This window comes from Castor canadensis, chromosome 14, assembly GCF_047511655.1.
Source record: "Castor canadensis chromosome 14, mCasCan1.hap1v2, whole genome shotgun sequence".
Lineage (NCBI taxonomy): Eukaryota > Metazoa > Chordata > Mammalia > Rodentia > Castoridae > Castor > Castor canadensis.
In genome coordinates, this window is record NC_133399.1 from 39,429,338 (window position 1) to 39,447,187 (window position 17,850).

The following is a 17,850-nucleotide window of genomic DNA, read 5'->3' on the forward strand; positions in this document are numbered from 1 at the left end:
CCTGCTGTTTGCTTCTGCAGATGGCAGGAAGAGTTACAAAATACAGGTCTGGAGACCTGGCTCAAGCAGTAGTGCACCTGCCTAGCAAGTGCAAAGCCCTGAGTTCAAAACCCTAGTACTGAAGAAAAAAAAAAGTTATGCAGATGACTGGGGAGACCCTGCTAGGTAGTGGGTGGAGCCAGTGTCCACAGTATTGAGTGCACCCTGCATTCGTTACTTGGAAAACAATTGAGTTGACTCCCTGTTCCACTGACACCAGACTACACTGGTGGTAGGGCAGACCTCCTCTTCATACAGGCTGAGAAACCCTAGAGTCATTCCACATGGTGCCCTAGCCAGCAGCACTAGCATCCCAGGAAGCTTGAGGAAGATGCTTTTTTGTTTTTGCTGGTACGGGATTTGAACTCAGGGCCTTGCGCTTGCTAGGCAGGCCCTCTACCACTTCAGCATGCTCTCAGCTCTTTTTGCCCTCGTTATTTTCTGAATAGGGTTTCATGCTTATTGCCTGGGTTGAACTGGACTGCAATCCTATTTATGCTTCCCATGTGGAGGGATGACAGAGTGTCAGCCACTGTGCCCAGCTCTTTATTGGTTGAGATGGGGAAGTCTCACTAGCTTTTGCCGTGCTGTCCTTGGACTGCTGTCCTGATCTCCACCTTCCAAGAAGCTGGGATTATAGGTGTGAGCCAGCATGATCGGTAATTTCGTTTGTGAGACTGAGAAGCTTGCTAGACAAGATGTTCTATGGCTTAAGCCACACGTCTGTCAAGTTGACAGTACCTCATCCTGGGGCCTGGATGTGTGCTGCAAGACAGACATACACCACAGCTTGAGGATGCTGACGCCATCTTTGGGTTCCACTTCATACACGCAGCCAGCCCCTTTCTCAGCTTGGCATTCAAGACCAGTTTGGGAACCCCACTGCAAAAAGCACTAGTGGATGCTAAAACATGAGCTATGTGTCCCATCTTGGTGTCTCCCTTTCTGGGGTGACCCTCTCGGCACCTTGATTCACCCCAGGCCCAGCCCCTCTTCAAAGAGGGTGATTCCCTCTTTGGAATTACCAGAGTGGTGGGAAAGAGGAGGTGCTGTCAGTGTGTCATCCTGGCATCCAGGACTACTCCACATGGTCCGGTGACAAGTGTGTCGTCATTACGGCTCACTCCCGCCTGAGCTGGAAATGGATGAATTTTTAATATAACTGTCGTAAGTGTGGGTTAGTGTGAGTTGTGACTTGGGTCCTGGCAGTAGGTTGGACCCTTGAATTTGAGGTGGTCCACTGCTCCATGCTCATCAATGGCATGGTTCCCAAATGGGTGGGGTTTTCTCCCTGGGAACACTGGGAGAAACGTGTGGCTGTCACAACTGGGGAGTTCCTGGATGGAGTTTCTGGATGGATGTTGCTCAGCACCCTGCAGGGCCCAGGATTTCCCAGAGAGAAGGACCCAGCTTGGTGTCCACAATGTCATGGCACAAAGACCTTTCCGGTGCCATTACCAACCAACACACAGTAGGCCCCAAATAGAAGTGTCAAACAAAATACCAAGGCATTTGGCCACCAGCAAAAATAACCTAGATCGCGGACTCTAGGATGTTTCTCGATATGGGAAAATATCTCACCCCAAAGTGAGTCAGTTGAAAACCCAGTGTTAAGTGTGCCTCCACACCCCACTCTTGCAAAATCTATTTCAAAGTGTGAGTCGGGGCGCAGGCGATGAGCAGCTGGCGCGATCGCGCGCTCTGCCGGCAGGGGGCGTGCTGGGCCCGGCCGCTCCACGCAGACCCCACCGTGGCTGGTGCTGAACCCGCATGGCCGGGTGCTCTTAGCGCTGCTTCTGCCACAGTTGGGGGAAGACACCTAAGCAGGGGCTCCTGCCGAGCGGATGTGCTCAGGTGGGACCGCCAGGATGCGTGAAGATGATCAGCAGGACAGGGACATCCTGAGTTGCCTGAAAAGAGATCGGGTGAAAATGGAATCCATCAGTTGTGAACTCTAGGGTGCAGATAAACCCAAAAACTCCCGCCATAACCACAAGGTAGATTCTACTCAGCACATATAGCTGTTGTCATGTTGTAGACTTAAGGGGTTCCTCACCGTCCTCCTCTCTTCCTTTCTCCCCCTCCTCCTCCTCCTGTGCCTTTTAATTATCTTTTGAGTGTTGGCATACTCAAAAGTGCACAGATGACAAGTAAACTCCTGGATGGCTTTTCGAAAAGGCAATACACCCATGCCACTGGCACCCAGATCAAGAAACAAAGTCCAACCCCTTTAAAACGCATCTGCTCACTACCACGCTGTGTCAGTCAGCTTTCTGTGACTAACAAACGCCTGAGATAATCACCTTATAAAGAGGAGGTTTCCGTCCATGGTCCTGTTCTTTTGGGCCTGTGGCGAGGTGGCCCGTCGTGGGGGGAGGGGTAGTGTGTAATAGAGAAAAGCTATTCACCTCATGGCCTGAAGTGAAGTAAGAGAGAGGGACCAGGGTCCCAAGAGCCCCTGGGAGGTCACTGGGCAACCCCAGATCTCTCACTAAGCCCTGCCTCCTAAAGGCACTGCCATCTCCCACCAGCATTATGTTAACGTGGGGCTTTGGGGACACTCAGTCCAAACTGGCCAGCTGTGCCTGGCATACCTGCAAACCCAGCACTCAGAGGCGGGAAGATCACTACTAGTTCCAGGTCAGTCTGGGCTACATAGTGAGGCCCTATCTCAAAAAAAAAAAAAAAAAAGTTTTCAAAATAACACTCATATATATATAACCACGTCAAGGCTCACTCCTGTAATCCTAGCTACTCAGGAGGCAGAGATCAGGAGGATCATGGTTGGAAGCCAGCCCAGGCAAATAGTTCATGAGACCGACCCTATCTCAAAACCCATCACAAAAAAGGACCGATGGAGTGGCTCAGGTGGTAGAACCCCTGCCTAGCAAGCGTGAGGCCCTGAGTTGAAACCCCAGTACTGCCAAAATAAGACCAGAGGGAGAGAGAGAAGGAAGAGAGAGAGGGTCTGTCTCATATGTATCCATTTCGCAAGAAACTAAGCAATATTATGTCCCTCGCTTTGAAAACACAGTGTCAATGTGATCCTATTATTGGTGATGTTAACTCTGACATCTTGGTATCAAAAAGTACATTCCACCAGATTTCTCTGCAGTTTCCCCTTTATAATTAATGAGTAATCTAAGGAGCAGAACTTGGCAATTAAATATCCTGATTCCCATCAAACATTCAGTCAAGCCTTAGTTTATTGGTAATGTAGCTCCTTCTTCCTTTAATAGCTGTTATTCTATCCTAAAGGTCTTAGGTCCCCTCCCCATTGTGTCATTCCACAATGACACGTTTAAAAGATGCTATCAAATCGCCATCCAGAAAAGCTGAGATACTGGGCACAGTGGCTCACGGCTGTAATCCCAGCACCCAAGAGGATTAAGCAGGAGGATCATGAGTTCCAGGCCAGACTAGGCTACACAATGGGACCATGTCTCAAAACCAATAATGACATAAAATGGCACAGTATTTGCGTGGAACCTGAGCACAGCCTCCCCTAGACTTCACATCATCTCTAGATGACTTCATTCACTTTGTTCTCCTTATCTCCAGCCCCAGAGAAAGACAGATCTAATTTATCTTTTGAGGACTTTATGTATATAGGGTCACAGCAGCTTGTGTTGGAGTTCTGTTATTTAGCGTATTTGTTGTTGTTTGTTTGGATGGGAGTGGGGTTTGCACTCAGAGCTTCATGCTTGCTAGGCAGGTATTCTACAGCTTGAGTCACGTGTCCAGCTTTTTTTTTTTTTTTGTGGTACTGGGGCTTGAATTCAGGGCTTCCGTCTTCAGCCACTCCACCAGCCCTTTTTTGTGAAGGGTATTTTCAAGATAGAGTCCCATGAATTATTTGCTCTAGGCTGGCTTTGAACCAGAATCCTCCTGATCTCTGCCTCCTCAGTAGCTAGGATTACAGGTGTGAACCACCAGCACCTGGCCTTCAGCTCGTTTTTCTCTGATTATTTTGGATAATCAGAGAAGGATCTTGCTTTTTGCCCAGGTTCCCCTGGACCTCAGTGTTCCTATTTAATATTTCCCACCCTCCTTGGATGACAGGTGCACACCACGTCACTTATTTTTTTTCCATTGAGATGGGGTTTCACAAACATTTTTGCTGGGCCAGCCTTGAACTGTGATCCTCCAGATCACAGCCTCCCAAGTAGCTAGGATTACAGACAGCTGTTGTTTGGTTTTTGAGACAGGATCTTAGTATGCAGTTCAGGCTGGCCTTGAACTTATGATTCTCCTACCTCAGCCTCCTGATTTCTGTGTAGGTGCCACTAGGCCCAGCTTCTTGTACACTTTAAATATTGTGTCATTTATTGTGTGTCAGTAGTATGTCAATAAACCTTAAACTGTTTCATTTCACACTTGTCATATTCTGTACTTTCATGCTTATCTGCATGCATTGAGCAATTTTCTATTTTTTCACCTCAAATATTTTTTCTCCTGTGAATTGCCTGTTCCTCTCCCTTTCTATTTTTATTTTTAATTGTTCTCTATCAATTGTCTCATATTATATGAGACTTCCTTCCAGTCTGTCTCTGGCTTTTTTGTGTGTGGGGGGGGGGCAGCGGCATTGGGGTTTGAACTCAGGGCCTCACGCTTGTTAAGCAGGCATTCTACCGCTTGAGCCACTCTGCCAGCCCTTTTTTGTGATGGGAATTTTCAAGATAGGATCTCATGAACTATTTTCCTGGGCTGACTTTGAACCACAATCCTCCTGATCTCTGTCTCCTGAGTAGCTGGAATTACAGGTGTCAGCCACCAGCTGTCAGTATCTTTTTTTCTTTTAGTCTGAAGATACATAGGTCTTGGTGCACAAGATAGTCTCAAAAACATGTCTTGTATGAATGAGAGCCCAAATATTGCACAGCTTCTCTGAGCAACTTTTCTGTCAAAATACTTACGAATCAATATTGCACAAAAATAGAAGGCTTCAAGAGGAAGAAGTCTTCCTGGGGCATATACCTGATATGCTAATATTACAAAGCATGTTTTTCTCATTGTAAACTATGGAAAATGGAACCAACATGGTGTCTAATAAATAACACTAATAATAAAAATGACCACATGTTGTGTGCTCCACACGATGAAGCCAGCTCTGTGTAGACAGAAAATGAAACTGAAGTGCTGAGAACACATAGGTACCCCATACATAAGCTAGGGGCGTGGCTTAAGTAGTGCATTGCCTGCATAGCAAATGTGGGGTTCTGAGTTCAAATCCCAGTACATCCCCCTGCAAAAGCCTCAGTCTTTCACTAGCTCTCCCTCCTCCAGTCTTTCTAATGTTGACGAACACTATGGACGCCCGTCCCAGTGCTCAAGCAGAGAACTAGATGTTGGCTCTGCCTCTGCCTCCTCCTCCTGCAGCCCCCCAGACAGGCTAGCTCCTGGTCCTTTCAGTTCACCTTCCAAGGTGTTTCTCAGATGCACCCACTCTCCTCCATCTTTCCAGCCAATGGTCTCATCTCAACCTCTGTCATTCCATTTTTGGGATTTGCACTCCGGGCTTCACACTTGCTAGGTTCTTGAGTCACACTCCAAGAACACTCCAGAACTTTTTGCTTTTAGGTTTGGTCTCATGCTTTTGCCCAGGTTGTCTTCAGACTGTGATCCTCCTACCTATGCCTCCTGCCATAGCTTGGATGACAGGTATGCACCACCACTCCTGGTTTGTTGGTTGAGATGAGAGTCTTGCTCTTTTTGCCCAGGCTGACCTCGATCTGCAATCTTTCTGATCACTTGACATCTCTCAAGTAGATGGGGTTACAGATGTGAGCCACCATGCCCAGCCCCCACTCAGCATTCTTGACAGCCTTTATTGCTTTCTATTGTTCTATAGCACTTGTCATCTTCAAACTGAATCTCCTTACCTGTTATGTTTATTATTTTCTTTATCTTTTCCTAGAACATAAGCTGCAAGAAGGGACAGATCTTGGTTTTGTTCACAAAGAAGTGGGGAGGTAGAAAAACTTCTGATGGGCATGCCCTAGTTGCTCAATGGGGATTTGGTGGCTGTTTAACGTATGTTCACCTCATTTCTTTTTGTAGTGATAACACTTAAAATTTGCTTTCTAGGGATTGGGGTATCGTTCAGTGGTAGAGGCTTAGCATGTGCAAAGCCCTGAGTTCAATCCCCAGCACCCAAAGAAAAACCATCTACTTTCTCAACCTGCCCTCAGTGTGCATGGTTCCACATCAGCAGATTCAATGAATAGGGGAATCAAACATATTTTCTAATTTTTTAATCTGTACTTAACAGGTACAGACTTATTATTACTCCCTAAACAATACAACTTAACAACTATTTACATAGATTTACACTGTATTAGATATTCTAAATTATCTAGAGTTGATTTAAACATACAGGAGGCCAGGTGTGGTGGTGCACACCTGTAATCCCGGCTTTCAGAAGGCTGAAGCAGGAGGATCTCGAGTTCCGGGTCAGTCGGGTGTCACAAGGAGATCTATTTCAAAAAAATAACATAGGAAGGATGTACATAGTTTCTAAGCAAATGCCACATCACTTTATAAAGGACTTGAGGATCTACGGATTTTGGTTTCCTAGGGGTCCTGGAAGCAATCCCCTATGAACACCGAGGGATTAATACATCATTATTAATTAGTCACCATGTTGTACAATAGATCTCTTGAGCTTGAACTTACTCCTGTCTATTTTGTTGGACCTGTCTGCTTCTTAAGCCGCCAGGAAGGGCACCAACACTAGGGTGCCTGGAGAGGGACCATCCCCTGTAGGAAATCGCTTCCCTCCAGGCCTCCATTCGAGCGGGTTTCAGCACCAGACACCCCTGGACAGCTCTGGGCGCCAAACCCTCCCGGAACCATTCTTCTCTGGTCCATGTTTCTTGCCGGAGCCCCTTGTTAACTGCGTCCTCCGCTCAGCCGGAGGAAAACTATTTTCCCGTGACGGTAGGAGCAAGGTGAATGGCAGCCATCGCAGCCAATGGAAGGTGGCTTGCGGATAGCTGCGCTCGGGAAAGCCAATAGGCGCGAGCGTAGGCGGGACGTAGGCGGCGGCGCGCTGAGCCGGGGTCTCTCCCTGACCGCGGCAGCGGGGTCGGGGATCGCCGGGCGGTTGGCGGAGGGCGGTGCCGGCTGGCGGGCTAGGGGCCCGGCGCAGGTACGTGCGCGGTTGGTGGTGAGTACGGATCGGCGTGTTGAGGCTGAGGGACCTGGCGGACTCTGCCCGCCTGTTAGTCGAGGCCCGGCTCCAGCGTCCCGCTGCGCGGGACACAGAAGGCGCTCAGTAAGTGCTGGATGAATGAATGAGCCCGTCCTCTCCGCGGCCCAACCCGATCAGTCCCCAGTTTGAGAGCGCCAGCACCCTCACCCCCACTCTACGGACTGGGGCATCCACGCACTGAGCAGGTATTTATTGAGCGCCTGCTGTGTGCCTTTGTGGCTTGGTGCTGGGCTCCAAGCGAGATCGATTCCAATTTAGTTCCTTTCATCTCTGCTGCACAAAACAAGAAAACACTGCCAGGAAAAGGGGGTGGGGGAGGCCCCTTTGCCCGAGGCCTGAAGGTCTGAATAACGGGAGGGGGTGGCGAGAGGAGAGCTGGGGGATTGGTTGGCAGTGAGAGCGCCCACTTGGGGAAAACTCAGAGAGGGAAGGAGTTCCGGCCCCGCTTAAGAACAGTGACATTTTTAGGGCCAGGGTGAGATATCCACTTTGGTCCACTGAGTCACGTAAGGAGGCCCACATGCTTCCACTGTCCACTCATTCAGCCAGCTGTCGCCGACTGTCTGTTCTGTGCCAGACCTTGTGCTGGATCTGAGGGATATGGTGTAGAGCAGAACTCAGCCAGGGAGATGCTGGGGGCAGTGAACCAAAGACATGGACACATTCATGGAAAGTCAGTGGAGAGGGTGTCCCAGGCAGAGAAGCAACTGGTGCAAAGGCCCTGGGGCAGGAACAAGCTTGGTGCTTTCATGGTCCAGAAAGCTGGTATAGGCAGATGCAAGGCAGAAACCAGTCACACAGAGCCTTAGTTTTGGGGTAGAGTGTGGAATCTTTTTTTTTCTTTTTTGCTTGACTGGGACTTGAACTCAGAGCCTTGTCCTTGCTAGGTAGGCACTCTACCACTTGAGCCAGTCCACCAATTCTGTGCCGGAGCAGCCTGACATTAAAACCACTAGGCTCACATGGCTACCAAGCTCTTGAAATGTGCCCAGGAGCCGGGCATCAGTGGCTCATGCCTGTAATCCTAGCTACTCAGGAGGCAGAGAGCGGGAGGATCACAGTTCAAAACCAGCCTGGGCAAATAGTTCTCAAGACCCTATCTCAAAAAATCCATCACAAAAAAGGACTGGAGAAGTGGCTCAAGTGGTTGAGTGCCTGCCTAGCCAGCATCAGGCCCTGAGTTCAAACCCTAGCACTAAAAAAAGAAAGAAAGAAAGAAAGGAAGGGAGGGAGGAAGGGAAGAAAAGATAGAAAGGGATGTGCTCTGCCCAGGGAGCAGAATTTCAGCTTGTACTTAATTTGAATTCATTTAAACAGACACAGGTGGCCAGTGTACGCAGCACCAGGGAACTTTCTGTAGCAGGGGGTGCTATGGATAGGCACTGGGGTGGAGTAGAGTGTACCCCACCCGTGATAGACCCTGTCCCTACAGCTGGTTAGATAACTGTACAGCTGATGCACTTGCCCCTGGTGTTCACAGTTGCTAAATGGAGGCGTAAGCCCCCAGCTGCCTGGCTGGGCACATAGTGCATTGTGGCACTGGCGTGTATGCACACATGATCTGGCACCTCAGTGACGTACATCCCCGGCCACCACCGTGATGAAGCTGTTAGTGGCCAAAGTCCTTTGCATGGTGGGCGTGTTCTTCTTCATGCTGCTGGGCTCCCTGCTCCCGGTGAAGGTCATTCACACGGACTTTGACAAGGCGCATCGCTCCAAAAAGATCCTCTCCCTCTGCAACACTTTTGGCGGTGGGGTCTTCCTGGCCACATGCTTCAATGCGCTGCTGCCTGCCGTGCGGGAAAAGGTAAGGCCTCCCTGGGTGGCACCTTAGGATGGAGGGGCTCTGGTGGTTTTCTACACTGATGTCAAGTTCAATGGTGAGGGGGTCTTGATGCTCAAAGGGTAACAGAAACGAGAAAATGAGTTGCTGTGTGACCTTGTGGTGGTAGCTTCCCTACTCTGTGCCTCACTTGGTAAACAAGGGATTTGGGTTAGACCTGGGTCAGACTAACTGATGACTCCAATGGATGGTGAATGCCTAGACCAGTCTGCCTTCTGCAGATAATACATGTTTTGTCCTGAATTAAGTGTGACCACTGTTTGACCAGATATAGTGGGTCATTCCTGTAATCCCAGGTACATGGGAGGCACAGGTAGGAGGACTGAGGTCTGAGGCCAGCCCTGGGCAAAAATATGAGCCCCTATCTGAACAATAATGTAAAAGAAAATGGCTGGGGGCATGGCTCAAGTGGTAGAGCACTTACCTAGCAAGTGTGAGGCCCTGAGTTCAAGACCCAGTGTAGCCAAACTAGTAAAACAACAACAATGAAGTAAGCGTGGCAACTCTTCTGCCTGCAGCCAGTCGCTGTCGCTGTGGGGCAAACCACAAAGTTGGGCATTTTATGACAACAGGTGTTTATTGTCTCACTGTCCCCATAGATCAGGAGTCAGGGCACAGCTTAGCAGGATCCTTGCTTCAGGACCTCATGAAGCAGCACTCAAGCTGTCCTGCTCTGTTGTCTCTGTCAGCATCTGCCTAGGGAATGACTGGTTTCCAAGCACGTGTGACTGTAATCCTTGTTGACAGTCAGACCAGGGGCCTCAATTTCTCACTGGCTGTTGACTGGAAGTGGCCCTCAGCCCCCGGCCACACGGGTCATCCTTGTGTGGCCGTTGGCTTCGTAAGCAAAATGAGAAGACATTAGACCCTGCAAGATGGACATTGGGTCTGATGTTGTGTCCTAAGGAAAGTGGTTTTGCTTCCCCTCTGTCAGTGAGAAGTAAGTTCCTAGTCCCTCCCATACCCCAGAGCCTGGGGTCAGGCTGTCAGGAGGCAGGGGCATTGGGGGCTGTTCTAGGGGCTGTTCTAGGGCCTTTTGGCTATGACCCCCTAACTGCATCATACAGACAACAGCTGAAGGAGCCTGGCCATGCCCATGGTGACCTCAGGTGAGCTGCTGTCCTCCCTAGGCCAGATGTGAGGGTTGAGTGTGGTGCTGAGATACCACGGCTTTCCTGTCCTTCCCATGAACCCAGCAACCCTGATGTGCAGCCCCTCCCATTCTCTCACATAGGTACCAGGGAGGAGGAAAGGGTTTGTGCCTTCAAGCCTGTTAGGATGCCCCCTCCCTGCTCTGGAGGATGGTTGGGGCTGTGGGCTTGATGGGACATCACTTCTGCTGTGTGCCCTCTAGCAGGAGGAATTTGATGGCTGTAGTGCAGGTCCTGACTCAGCTGACAAGGATAAAAATCACTAAACCAGAAATGACCTGGGTGGGCCTAGCCTAATCAGGCAAGATGTTGTCCTCCTGCTGGCCTCCAAGTAGCAAAAAGCCATGGTGTGTGAGGAGAGGACCACATGGCAAGGACCTGAGGGTACCCTACAGATACTGAGAGGTCAGCATGGACACGGGGACCTCAGTCCTGCAGCAGCGAGGAAGTGGGTTCTACGGAACACCAGCTGGCTCCGAAGTCTTGTGGCTTCTGCCTGCAGGACCCTTTGTGGAGGCTCTGCTCACCTGGGCCTGGCTCTTCTGTTCACGATGGGAGGATGCTGCATATGTGCTGAATAGCAGGAAGTGTGTTGATTTGTTAGGCAGTCTAGGGAGGTAGCACAGTCGGGGTCAGGAGGATGAGATCCTCGGAGAAGACACTCTCTTGAGGCCTTTTGCATGCTACATGCCACTTCCAGCCCCCTCTTTTGTCCCACATGCCCATGGTGTCACCCTCAATCACCCCTCCCTCAGGCCTGAAGTCCTGTGATGGTCTCACTCTTCCCTGTCCTCCTTCAGTACACAGGACCTCCCAGACCTCTCCTAGTCATGTCCCTGCTTGCAGGCTGCCATCCCTCTGTGTGCAGAACCTCTCCAGACCTGACAGCCTCACCAAGTACAGAGCTGCACTCACTTCACCCTCAGAAAACAGGCCCAGGTCTGTGTTGGCCTTCCTGACCCGCAACTACCCCTGTGGGAGCAGCCAGCATTTCTCACGTGCCGCAGTCCCCAGGCGAGGCCCACGGAGGCCTCTGGTTTCTGCAGGCAGTGAGGTAGGTGGCCTCTCTGCTGCAGCAGGATCTTGGCTTCCCCCAGGGGACCCTGGGCCCTGTCTGGGGACATTTGTGGCTGTCCTGACTGGGGAGCTCCTGGTATGGAGTAGGTGGAGGACAGAGACAGTACTCAGCACCCTGCAGGGTCCTGAATGTTGCCACCCTAGTCATGAAAAGCAAAAATGCCTCCAGACATTGCCACATATCCCCTGGGGCAGAATCACCCCAATTGAGAACCACCATGGGGGTGTGTGTGTTTGTGCGCGCGTGCACGCACGCATGGTCAGCTGTAAAAACATCTGTGATGGGAGAAAAGGATACCATGGTGGAGGCAGACTGTGCTGTCCCTCTAAGATGGCTTTATCCCCTTCTGGGGAGTGGCTGTGAACTACAGTGCTGCCCCAATGGGGCTCTGGGGTGGTCATGGGTGTTGCTTTTTAAAATTTTTTTGGCAATGCTGGGGTGAACTCAGGGCCTTGCATTTGCTAAGCAGGCGCCCTACACTTGAGCCACGCCCCAGTCCCAGGAAGCTTCTGTACACTGGCTGATTTATGTCTCTGTCTTCCAGCATCCAGCTTATTCCTACCTAGGCAGTCACTCTCGAAGGGCCTGGCTAGGAGGAAAGTTAGGGTCGGGAGTGCGGCCCAGGGACACTTGGAGGAGGCAGCTCATAAAGCATATGAAGGAACAGAGTGGTCTGTTCCTCATGGACCTCGGAGAGTCAAGCCAGCTTACCTCTCAGGGTCAGTGGGTGGAGAGCTGGCTGGGTGCGCATGCTCCCTCAGGAGGTGGAAGGGAGAGGGGGCGAGGGTACCTGGTCCCAGGCATTGCCCATGCAGGTGTCCAAGGGCAGGCAGTGTGAGTCCCATGGCACCTGAGAGAGGGGCAGTGCGGCATGTCCATGCAGTCCATGGGAAGGGGGGTGTCAGTGCAAGCCACACAGGGCTTAGATACTTCCATCCCATAGGGAGGAAGGTGTCACCTGGAGGCAGAGTATAAAGCAGAGATCTGGGTGGACCCTGGGAGGGACTGGAAGGAGCTGGAAACCGAGCCCTAGAAGCTAAACCTGTCTTTAGACCAGATGCTGAGAAGACATAAAATCATGGGAGTGCACTGTGGTGCCCTGGCTTAGGTACGCCAGGAGGGTGAGAACCTGCAGCCAGGAGCCCAATTACAGGAGGAAAATTCCAGACAGCGGGGCCAGCACGTGCTACTAGAGGACTGGGAGAGCTCAGTGTGCACATCTCTAGGAACTAGGGAGGGAAAGCGAGCCCCTTGTGGCCTGGTCCATTTTTATTGCATTGAAATGAAATGATACCCCATGTCCTCACCCCTGGCAACACCAGCTACATTCTGAGTGCTTATTGGCCACACGTGACTGCTGGCTACCCAATCAGCAGAGAGAACACTTGATCTTCTGGAAAGTTCTCTGCAGCTGCTCTGCCTCTAGGATTCTCAGGGGCAGTGGAAGTGCCAGCAAATTCCAAGTTCATGGCCAGCATGTCCCTTGGGCTGGCATAGTGGGATGAATTCCAGAAGCAAAGCCCCTTCCCCATCATATGCAAGAAAGCCGCACACAGGAAGCTGATAGAAAGGTTGACTGAAACAAGTTACAGGGGCCAGAAGCACAAGATGGAGCTGCCACAGGGCTATCCTTTTTGTTTGTCTTTATGAACCACGGTCTTGCCATGCAGCCCAGGCTGGCTTGGAACTTGCAGTCCTCCTGCTTCAGCTGCCTGCATGCCGTGATGACAGGTGTGGGCCACCGCGCCCACTGGCTGGTCCTTCTGAGGCCTCCCTCCTTGGATGGCAGGTGGCCACTCTCTGACATGGTGTCCCTGTGCACAGGCACTCTGGGGTCTCTTCCTCATTATGTAAGGACATCAGTCCTTTGGACTAGGGCCACCCCATGATCTCACGTTCACCTTGTTACTTCTGTAAAGGCCCTGACTGCAGCTATGTCGACATTTTGAGGTGCTGGGGTGGGGTGCTTCAGTGTGTAAGTGGGGGGGCACAATTCAATTGGTGACACTTTAATTACAGCTGCAAAGACCCTTTTTCCAAATGGGGCCGTGTGCTGAGGTTCTGGGTGAATGTACCTCTCAGGAGCCATAATTCAACCTGCTACAGTGCTTAGAAATTGTGTCATTGATGTGCTCAGTGTGTGTGATGCCCTAGTAAAGAGATTTTTTTTTTTTTTTTGGCGGTACTGGGGGTTGAACTCAGGGCCTCAAGCTTGCTAGGCAGGTGCTCTTCCCCTTGAGCCACTCTCCAGCTCTTTTCTTGCTTTATTTTTTAGTTAGGATCTCCAGTTTTTGCTCTTTTGCTTCTGCTGGCCTCAAATCCTAGTCCTTTTACCTAGAACCTCCTGTGTAGCTGGGATCACAGGCGCAGGTCACCACTAGCTTGTTGGTGCTAACTTTTTGCTAGGGCTGGTCTGGACCGGTCATCCTCCAGATCGCTGCTTCCTAGTTGCCAGGATTACAGCTGTCAGCCAGCACACTGGCTGGGTTTTAAGGAACCCAGGACCTAGGCAAGCGCTCACCACTAGGCCGCGCCCCACGCCCCCCTCTTAGCTTCTGGTGTGAATGGGCTGTCCCTAGGCCTCCCAGGGCTGATCCCCCACCTTCCCACTGCCCCCTGCAGCTCCGGCAGGTGCTGAGCCTCGGACACATCAGCACCGACTACCCGCTGGCCGAGACGCTCATGCTGCTGGGCTTCTTCATGACGGTCTTCCTGGAGCAGCTGGTGCTGACCTTCCGCAAGGAGAAGCCGTCCTTCATCGACTTGGAGACCTTCAACGCGGGCTCGGACGTGGGCAGCGACTCTGAGTACGAGAGCCCGTTCATGGGCAGTGCGCGGGGTCGCGCGCTCTACGCCGAGCCGCACGCGCATGCGCACGCCGCCGGCCTGCGCCTGCAGGAGCTGTCGCGGCCCGGGCCGCTGCGCCTGCTCAGCCTGGTCTTCGCCCTGTCGGCCCATTCGGTTTTCGAGGGCCTGACGCTGGGCCTGCAGGAGGAGGGCGAGAGGGTGGTGAGCCTCTTCGTGGGAGTGGCCATTCATGAGACGCTGGTGGCGGTGGCCCTGGGCATCAGCATGGCCAGGAGCGCCATGCCCCTGAGGGACGCGGCCAAGCTGGCAGTCACAGTGAGCATCATGATCCCACTGGGCATCGGCCTGGGCCTGGGCATCGAGAGCGCCCGGGGCGTGCCCAGCAGCGTGGCCTCCGTGCTGCTGCAGGGCCTGGCGGGTGGCACGTTCCTCTTTGTCACCTTCTTGGAGATCCTGGCCAAGGAGCTGGAGGACAAGAGTGACCGCCTGCTCAAGGTCCTCTTCCTGGTGCTGGGCTACACGGTCCTGGCCGGGATGGTCTTCCTCAAGTGGTGAGTATCCTCTTCGTCGCGGTGGTCATCACTGCTCACCAGAGCCCACTGGGAGTCTCCGTTGGACACAGGCTGCATTCCAGGGCAGGGTGGTGGCCTGCACAGGAGGGGCAGCTGGGAACAGGCCATGCCCAGTCCTCCTCCCCATGCCTCAGGGCACTGATCTTACTTTGAAAATACTCTTAACGGAATTTACCAAAGCTGTGTGGCCATGTCAGCCTTGGGCGGTGGGGTCCGCTCACTTGGGGGCGGTGGGCAACCATGGCCAGGTGCAGTCAGGCCCAGACCCTCCTGTCCCCACCATGCCCCCATCCGTGGACAAGGACAGGAGTGTCCAACCCAACTGTGCCCAGAACCTGAGCGATGCTGCTGTCTGAGCCACAAGAAGCAGTTGGGTGCCCTGTTGCTGAGCTCCTGTCCACCTCTGGCACCCTAAGTCTCAGGGTTCATAAGACACTCGTGCTACAGTGCAGCACCACAGTGGTTTTTGAAAGGAACCCCATATGTGGGCTCTGTCCCTCCTGCCACTGGAGGTTGTGCCTCCAGTGGGACACATGAGCCCCAGTACCAACCCTGGAGTAACAGCTTGCCTTGAGCTCTGGGCAGCATCCCTCTTCTTCCCTGGCTTCTGCTGGAGCCACCTGGATCGGGGAGGCTGCTCTGCACAGGGAAGAGGTCCTGTCTTGAAGGTGACTTGGCAGTGCTTTCTCAGCCCTGCACATACCTGGAGGTCTCCAGAGGAAGATGGGCTCCAGCAGGACGAAGGGACAGGGCAGGTGGTGCCATCCCCCTCCACACACCTGGACACGTGAAGACCACCTTTCCCCAGGGCACACAGAGCAGGAGAGACGGCCCAGCGGGCTGGGAGCACTGGGCCCATCTCTGTAGCAACCCCACAGCCTAACCCTGTCGCTCAGCAACCCCAGCCGGCACCTTGGGACCTGGAGGCATGTGAGCTGCTTTGCTTGGGATTGTGCTCTGCCTGCTCCAATCCACCTGTCTGCGCATGGTACAGCTAGAGGGAACTGGCAACTGTGGCCTGGGGCCAGGTTTTCACGGGCTTCACCACTGCCTCAGTCTGACCTTGAGCCTGGCGCCCATCTCCAGGCCTCAGACAGCCACTGGGGCTGCTTCAACTCACAGAGAGGTCCCATTTCCTCACTGGCCCCCCAGACACTGGATGTCAGGGCCAGTGCATTTCATTCTGGACTTCCTGTGCCACCCCAACCCCAACAAGGAGAGGCCCCCATCTTCTTGAGGCTGTGGGCTGGGCCGTGCCTCCTGTCCTGCACTCTCACCAGGACCAATAGTGACTTGCAGAGGGTGGGTGCCCCAAGGACTGACCTGCCACCACAGCTCAGCTCACAGGACACAAGGCATAAGGAGAAATGACCTTGGGAGCAGCCCTGGCCTTCAGTGTTCCTAGAGCCCCCTGGAAGCCTTGACTGCTGTAAATAAACGAGAGTTCGAATCCCACCTCCTGGCACCCATGTTCCTCCAGCAGGACCTGCACCCTGTTGCTGTTGAAATCTCGGGTCTGTTTCTAGGAACTGTGTTTGAACCTTTCCCCGGGAGCCGTGGGTGAACCCGGTGCAGCCCAACCCTGCCCTGTGCTGGGAAAATGGCCCTGTGGATATAGGACATTTTCACTGTCACAGTTCACTGTTTCCCTTGCTGTCTCATCCTACCTGGGATCTAGAAGGTTTTGCCTGCTCTCCCCGCAGGGGAGGTGTCCAGAGCATATGTGGCTGTGGGATGTGGCCCAAATGATGGCTGGGCCAGGGGAGGAATCCTTAGGGTCCCTGTCTCCCCAAATCTGGCTGGAACCCCATGTAGAGCAGAGAGCAGTGTGCTCTGGGTGGGGGGGAGGGGCATCTGAGCCTCCCTTATCCTTGACAGCTGCAGGCGAGCCGTCAAGAGCACATTGTCCCCCAGGGTACCCCTCAGTGTGGAAGGACTCCAAGTGCCCACCACACTGCCTGGCACCACCCACAGGTAGAAATCTTGGGGCCCAGGCACAGCTGTCCCAGGATCCTCAGCCCAGCAGCTTGGGCAGCCCCAGACGCCATAACCTGCCCACTGTGATGTATTCACGAGGGCCTCCACACTCCCCGGCCCCAGAGCTTATCTAGGCCTGTGGTAATCTGGGAAGGGAAGGACCGTGGTCATGGAACCTGTCTGCTCATCTGCCACCCTCTGCCCCTCCACTGAGGTCTTGCCCTTAGACTGTCCCCTCCACTCTGCTGCAGTCAAGGGAACAGGGTTGGCCCTGGGCTCCCCTGCTTCCACAAGCTGTAGAGGGATAGGCCAGATGCAATCCAAGGCAACAAGTGACAGGTGTCTCTTGGCTCATTTTGGTGGCCATTCCATGTTGGGATGAAAAGCAGCAATGTGGCCATCTCGCCCATCAGACAGAGGCCAGAGAAGCAAAGTTCTCACCAGGTCTCCTTGCTGATGTGATGTGGCCAAGTCTGGCCTGGACCAGATTTTTTTTTTTTTTTGTACTGGGGTTTGAACTCAGGGCCTCATGCTGCTTGCTAGGCAGGTTCTATACCACTTGAACAGTGCTTCCAGACAGCCCTTTTTGCTTTAGTTATTTTTCAGATAGGGGATAGAATCCTGACTTTGTGCCTGCACCAGCATGTAGCTGGATTACAACTGTGAGCCACCACACCCAACTTGTTTGTTGAGATGGAGTCTTGATAACTTTTTGTCCAGGCTGGATTTGAACCACAATAATCCCAATCTCTGCCTCCCGAATCACTGGGACTACAGGTATAGCTGCCACTCCCAGCCCTTGGAACAGGGTCTCATGGCCCCAGCCTCTGTGTGATCACTTGCGCACTGTTACACAGTGATCAGACTTTGGCTTGGATAAGAATGAGGAGTTATGGTTGCACACAGCTGTCAGCCTGCATCTATGCAACTTCAACATCCCAAGAATGTCATGTGGCTCGAAGAAGCTGGGATGCCCCTCCTCTGAAGTCTCTTACTGATTGTGACTCTCAGTTGAGGTGATTGTGCCCTCCAAGGGGACACTGGGCCATGTCTGGGGACATGTAGGTGTTAGGATTAGAGAGCTCCTGGCACGGAGTGTGTGGAGGCCAGGGACGCTGCTCAGTGCCCTGCTGTGCCCAGGATGCCCCTACGGACTGCCCCTGTGGAAA

General features: G+C 52.7%; 1 protein-coding gene across 5 annotated transcripts; it reads left to right on the plus strand.

The window, feature by feature from the left end:
- The first annotated feature begins 7,011 nt into the window (after positions 1-7,011).
- On the plus strand, positions 7,012-16,159 carry Slc39a3 (solute carrier family 39 member 3). 5 transcript variants are annotated; one of them, XM_020170774.2, is made up of 3 exons: positions 7,012-7,437; positions 8,733-9,059; positions 13,947-16,159. In XM_020170774.2, the coding sequence occupies exons 2-3, from the start codon at positions 8,853-8,855 to the stop codon at positions 14,685-14,687; spliced, it is 948 nt and encodes a 315-aa protein (XP_020026363.1). In that variant the 5' UTR covers positions 7,012-7,437; positions 8,733-8,852; the 3' UTR covers positions 14,688-16,159. The 5 variants fall into 5 exon arrangements, with proteins under 5 accessions (XP_020026363.1, XP_020026364.1, XP_020026365.1 ...); XM_020170775.2 differs by having other exon boundaries at positions 7,012-7,315; XM_020170776.2 differs by having other exon boundaries at positions 7,012-7,189.
- The last annotated feature ends 1,691 nt before the right edge of the window (positions 16,160-17,850 follow it).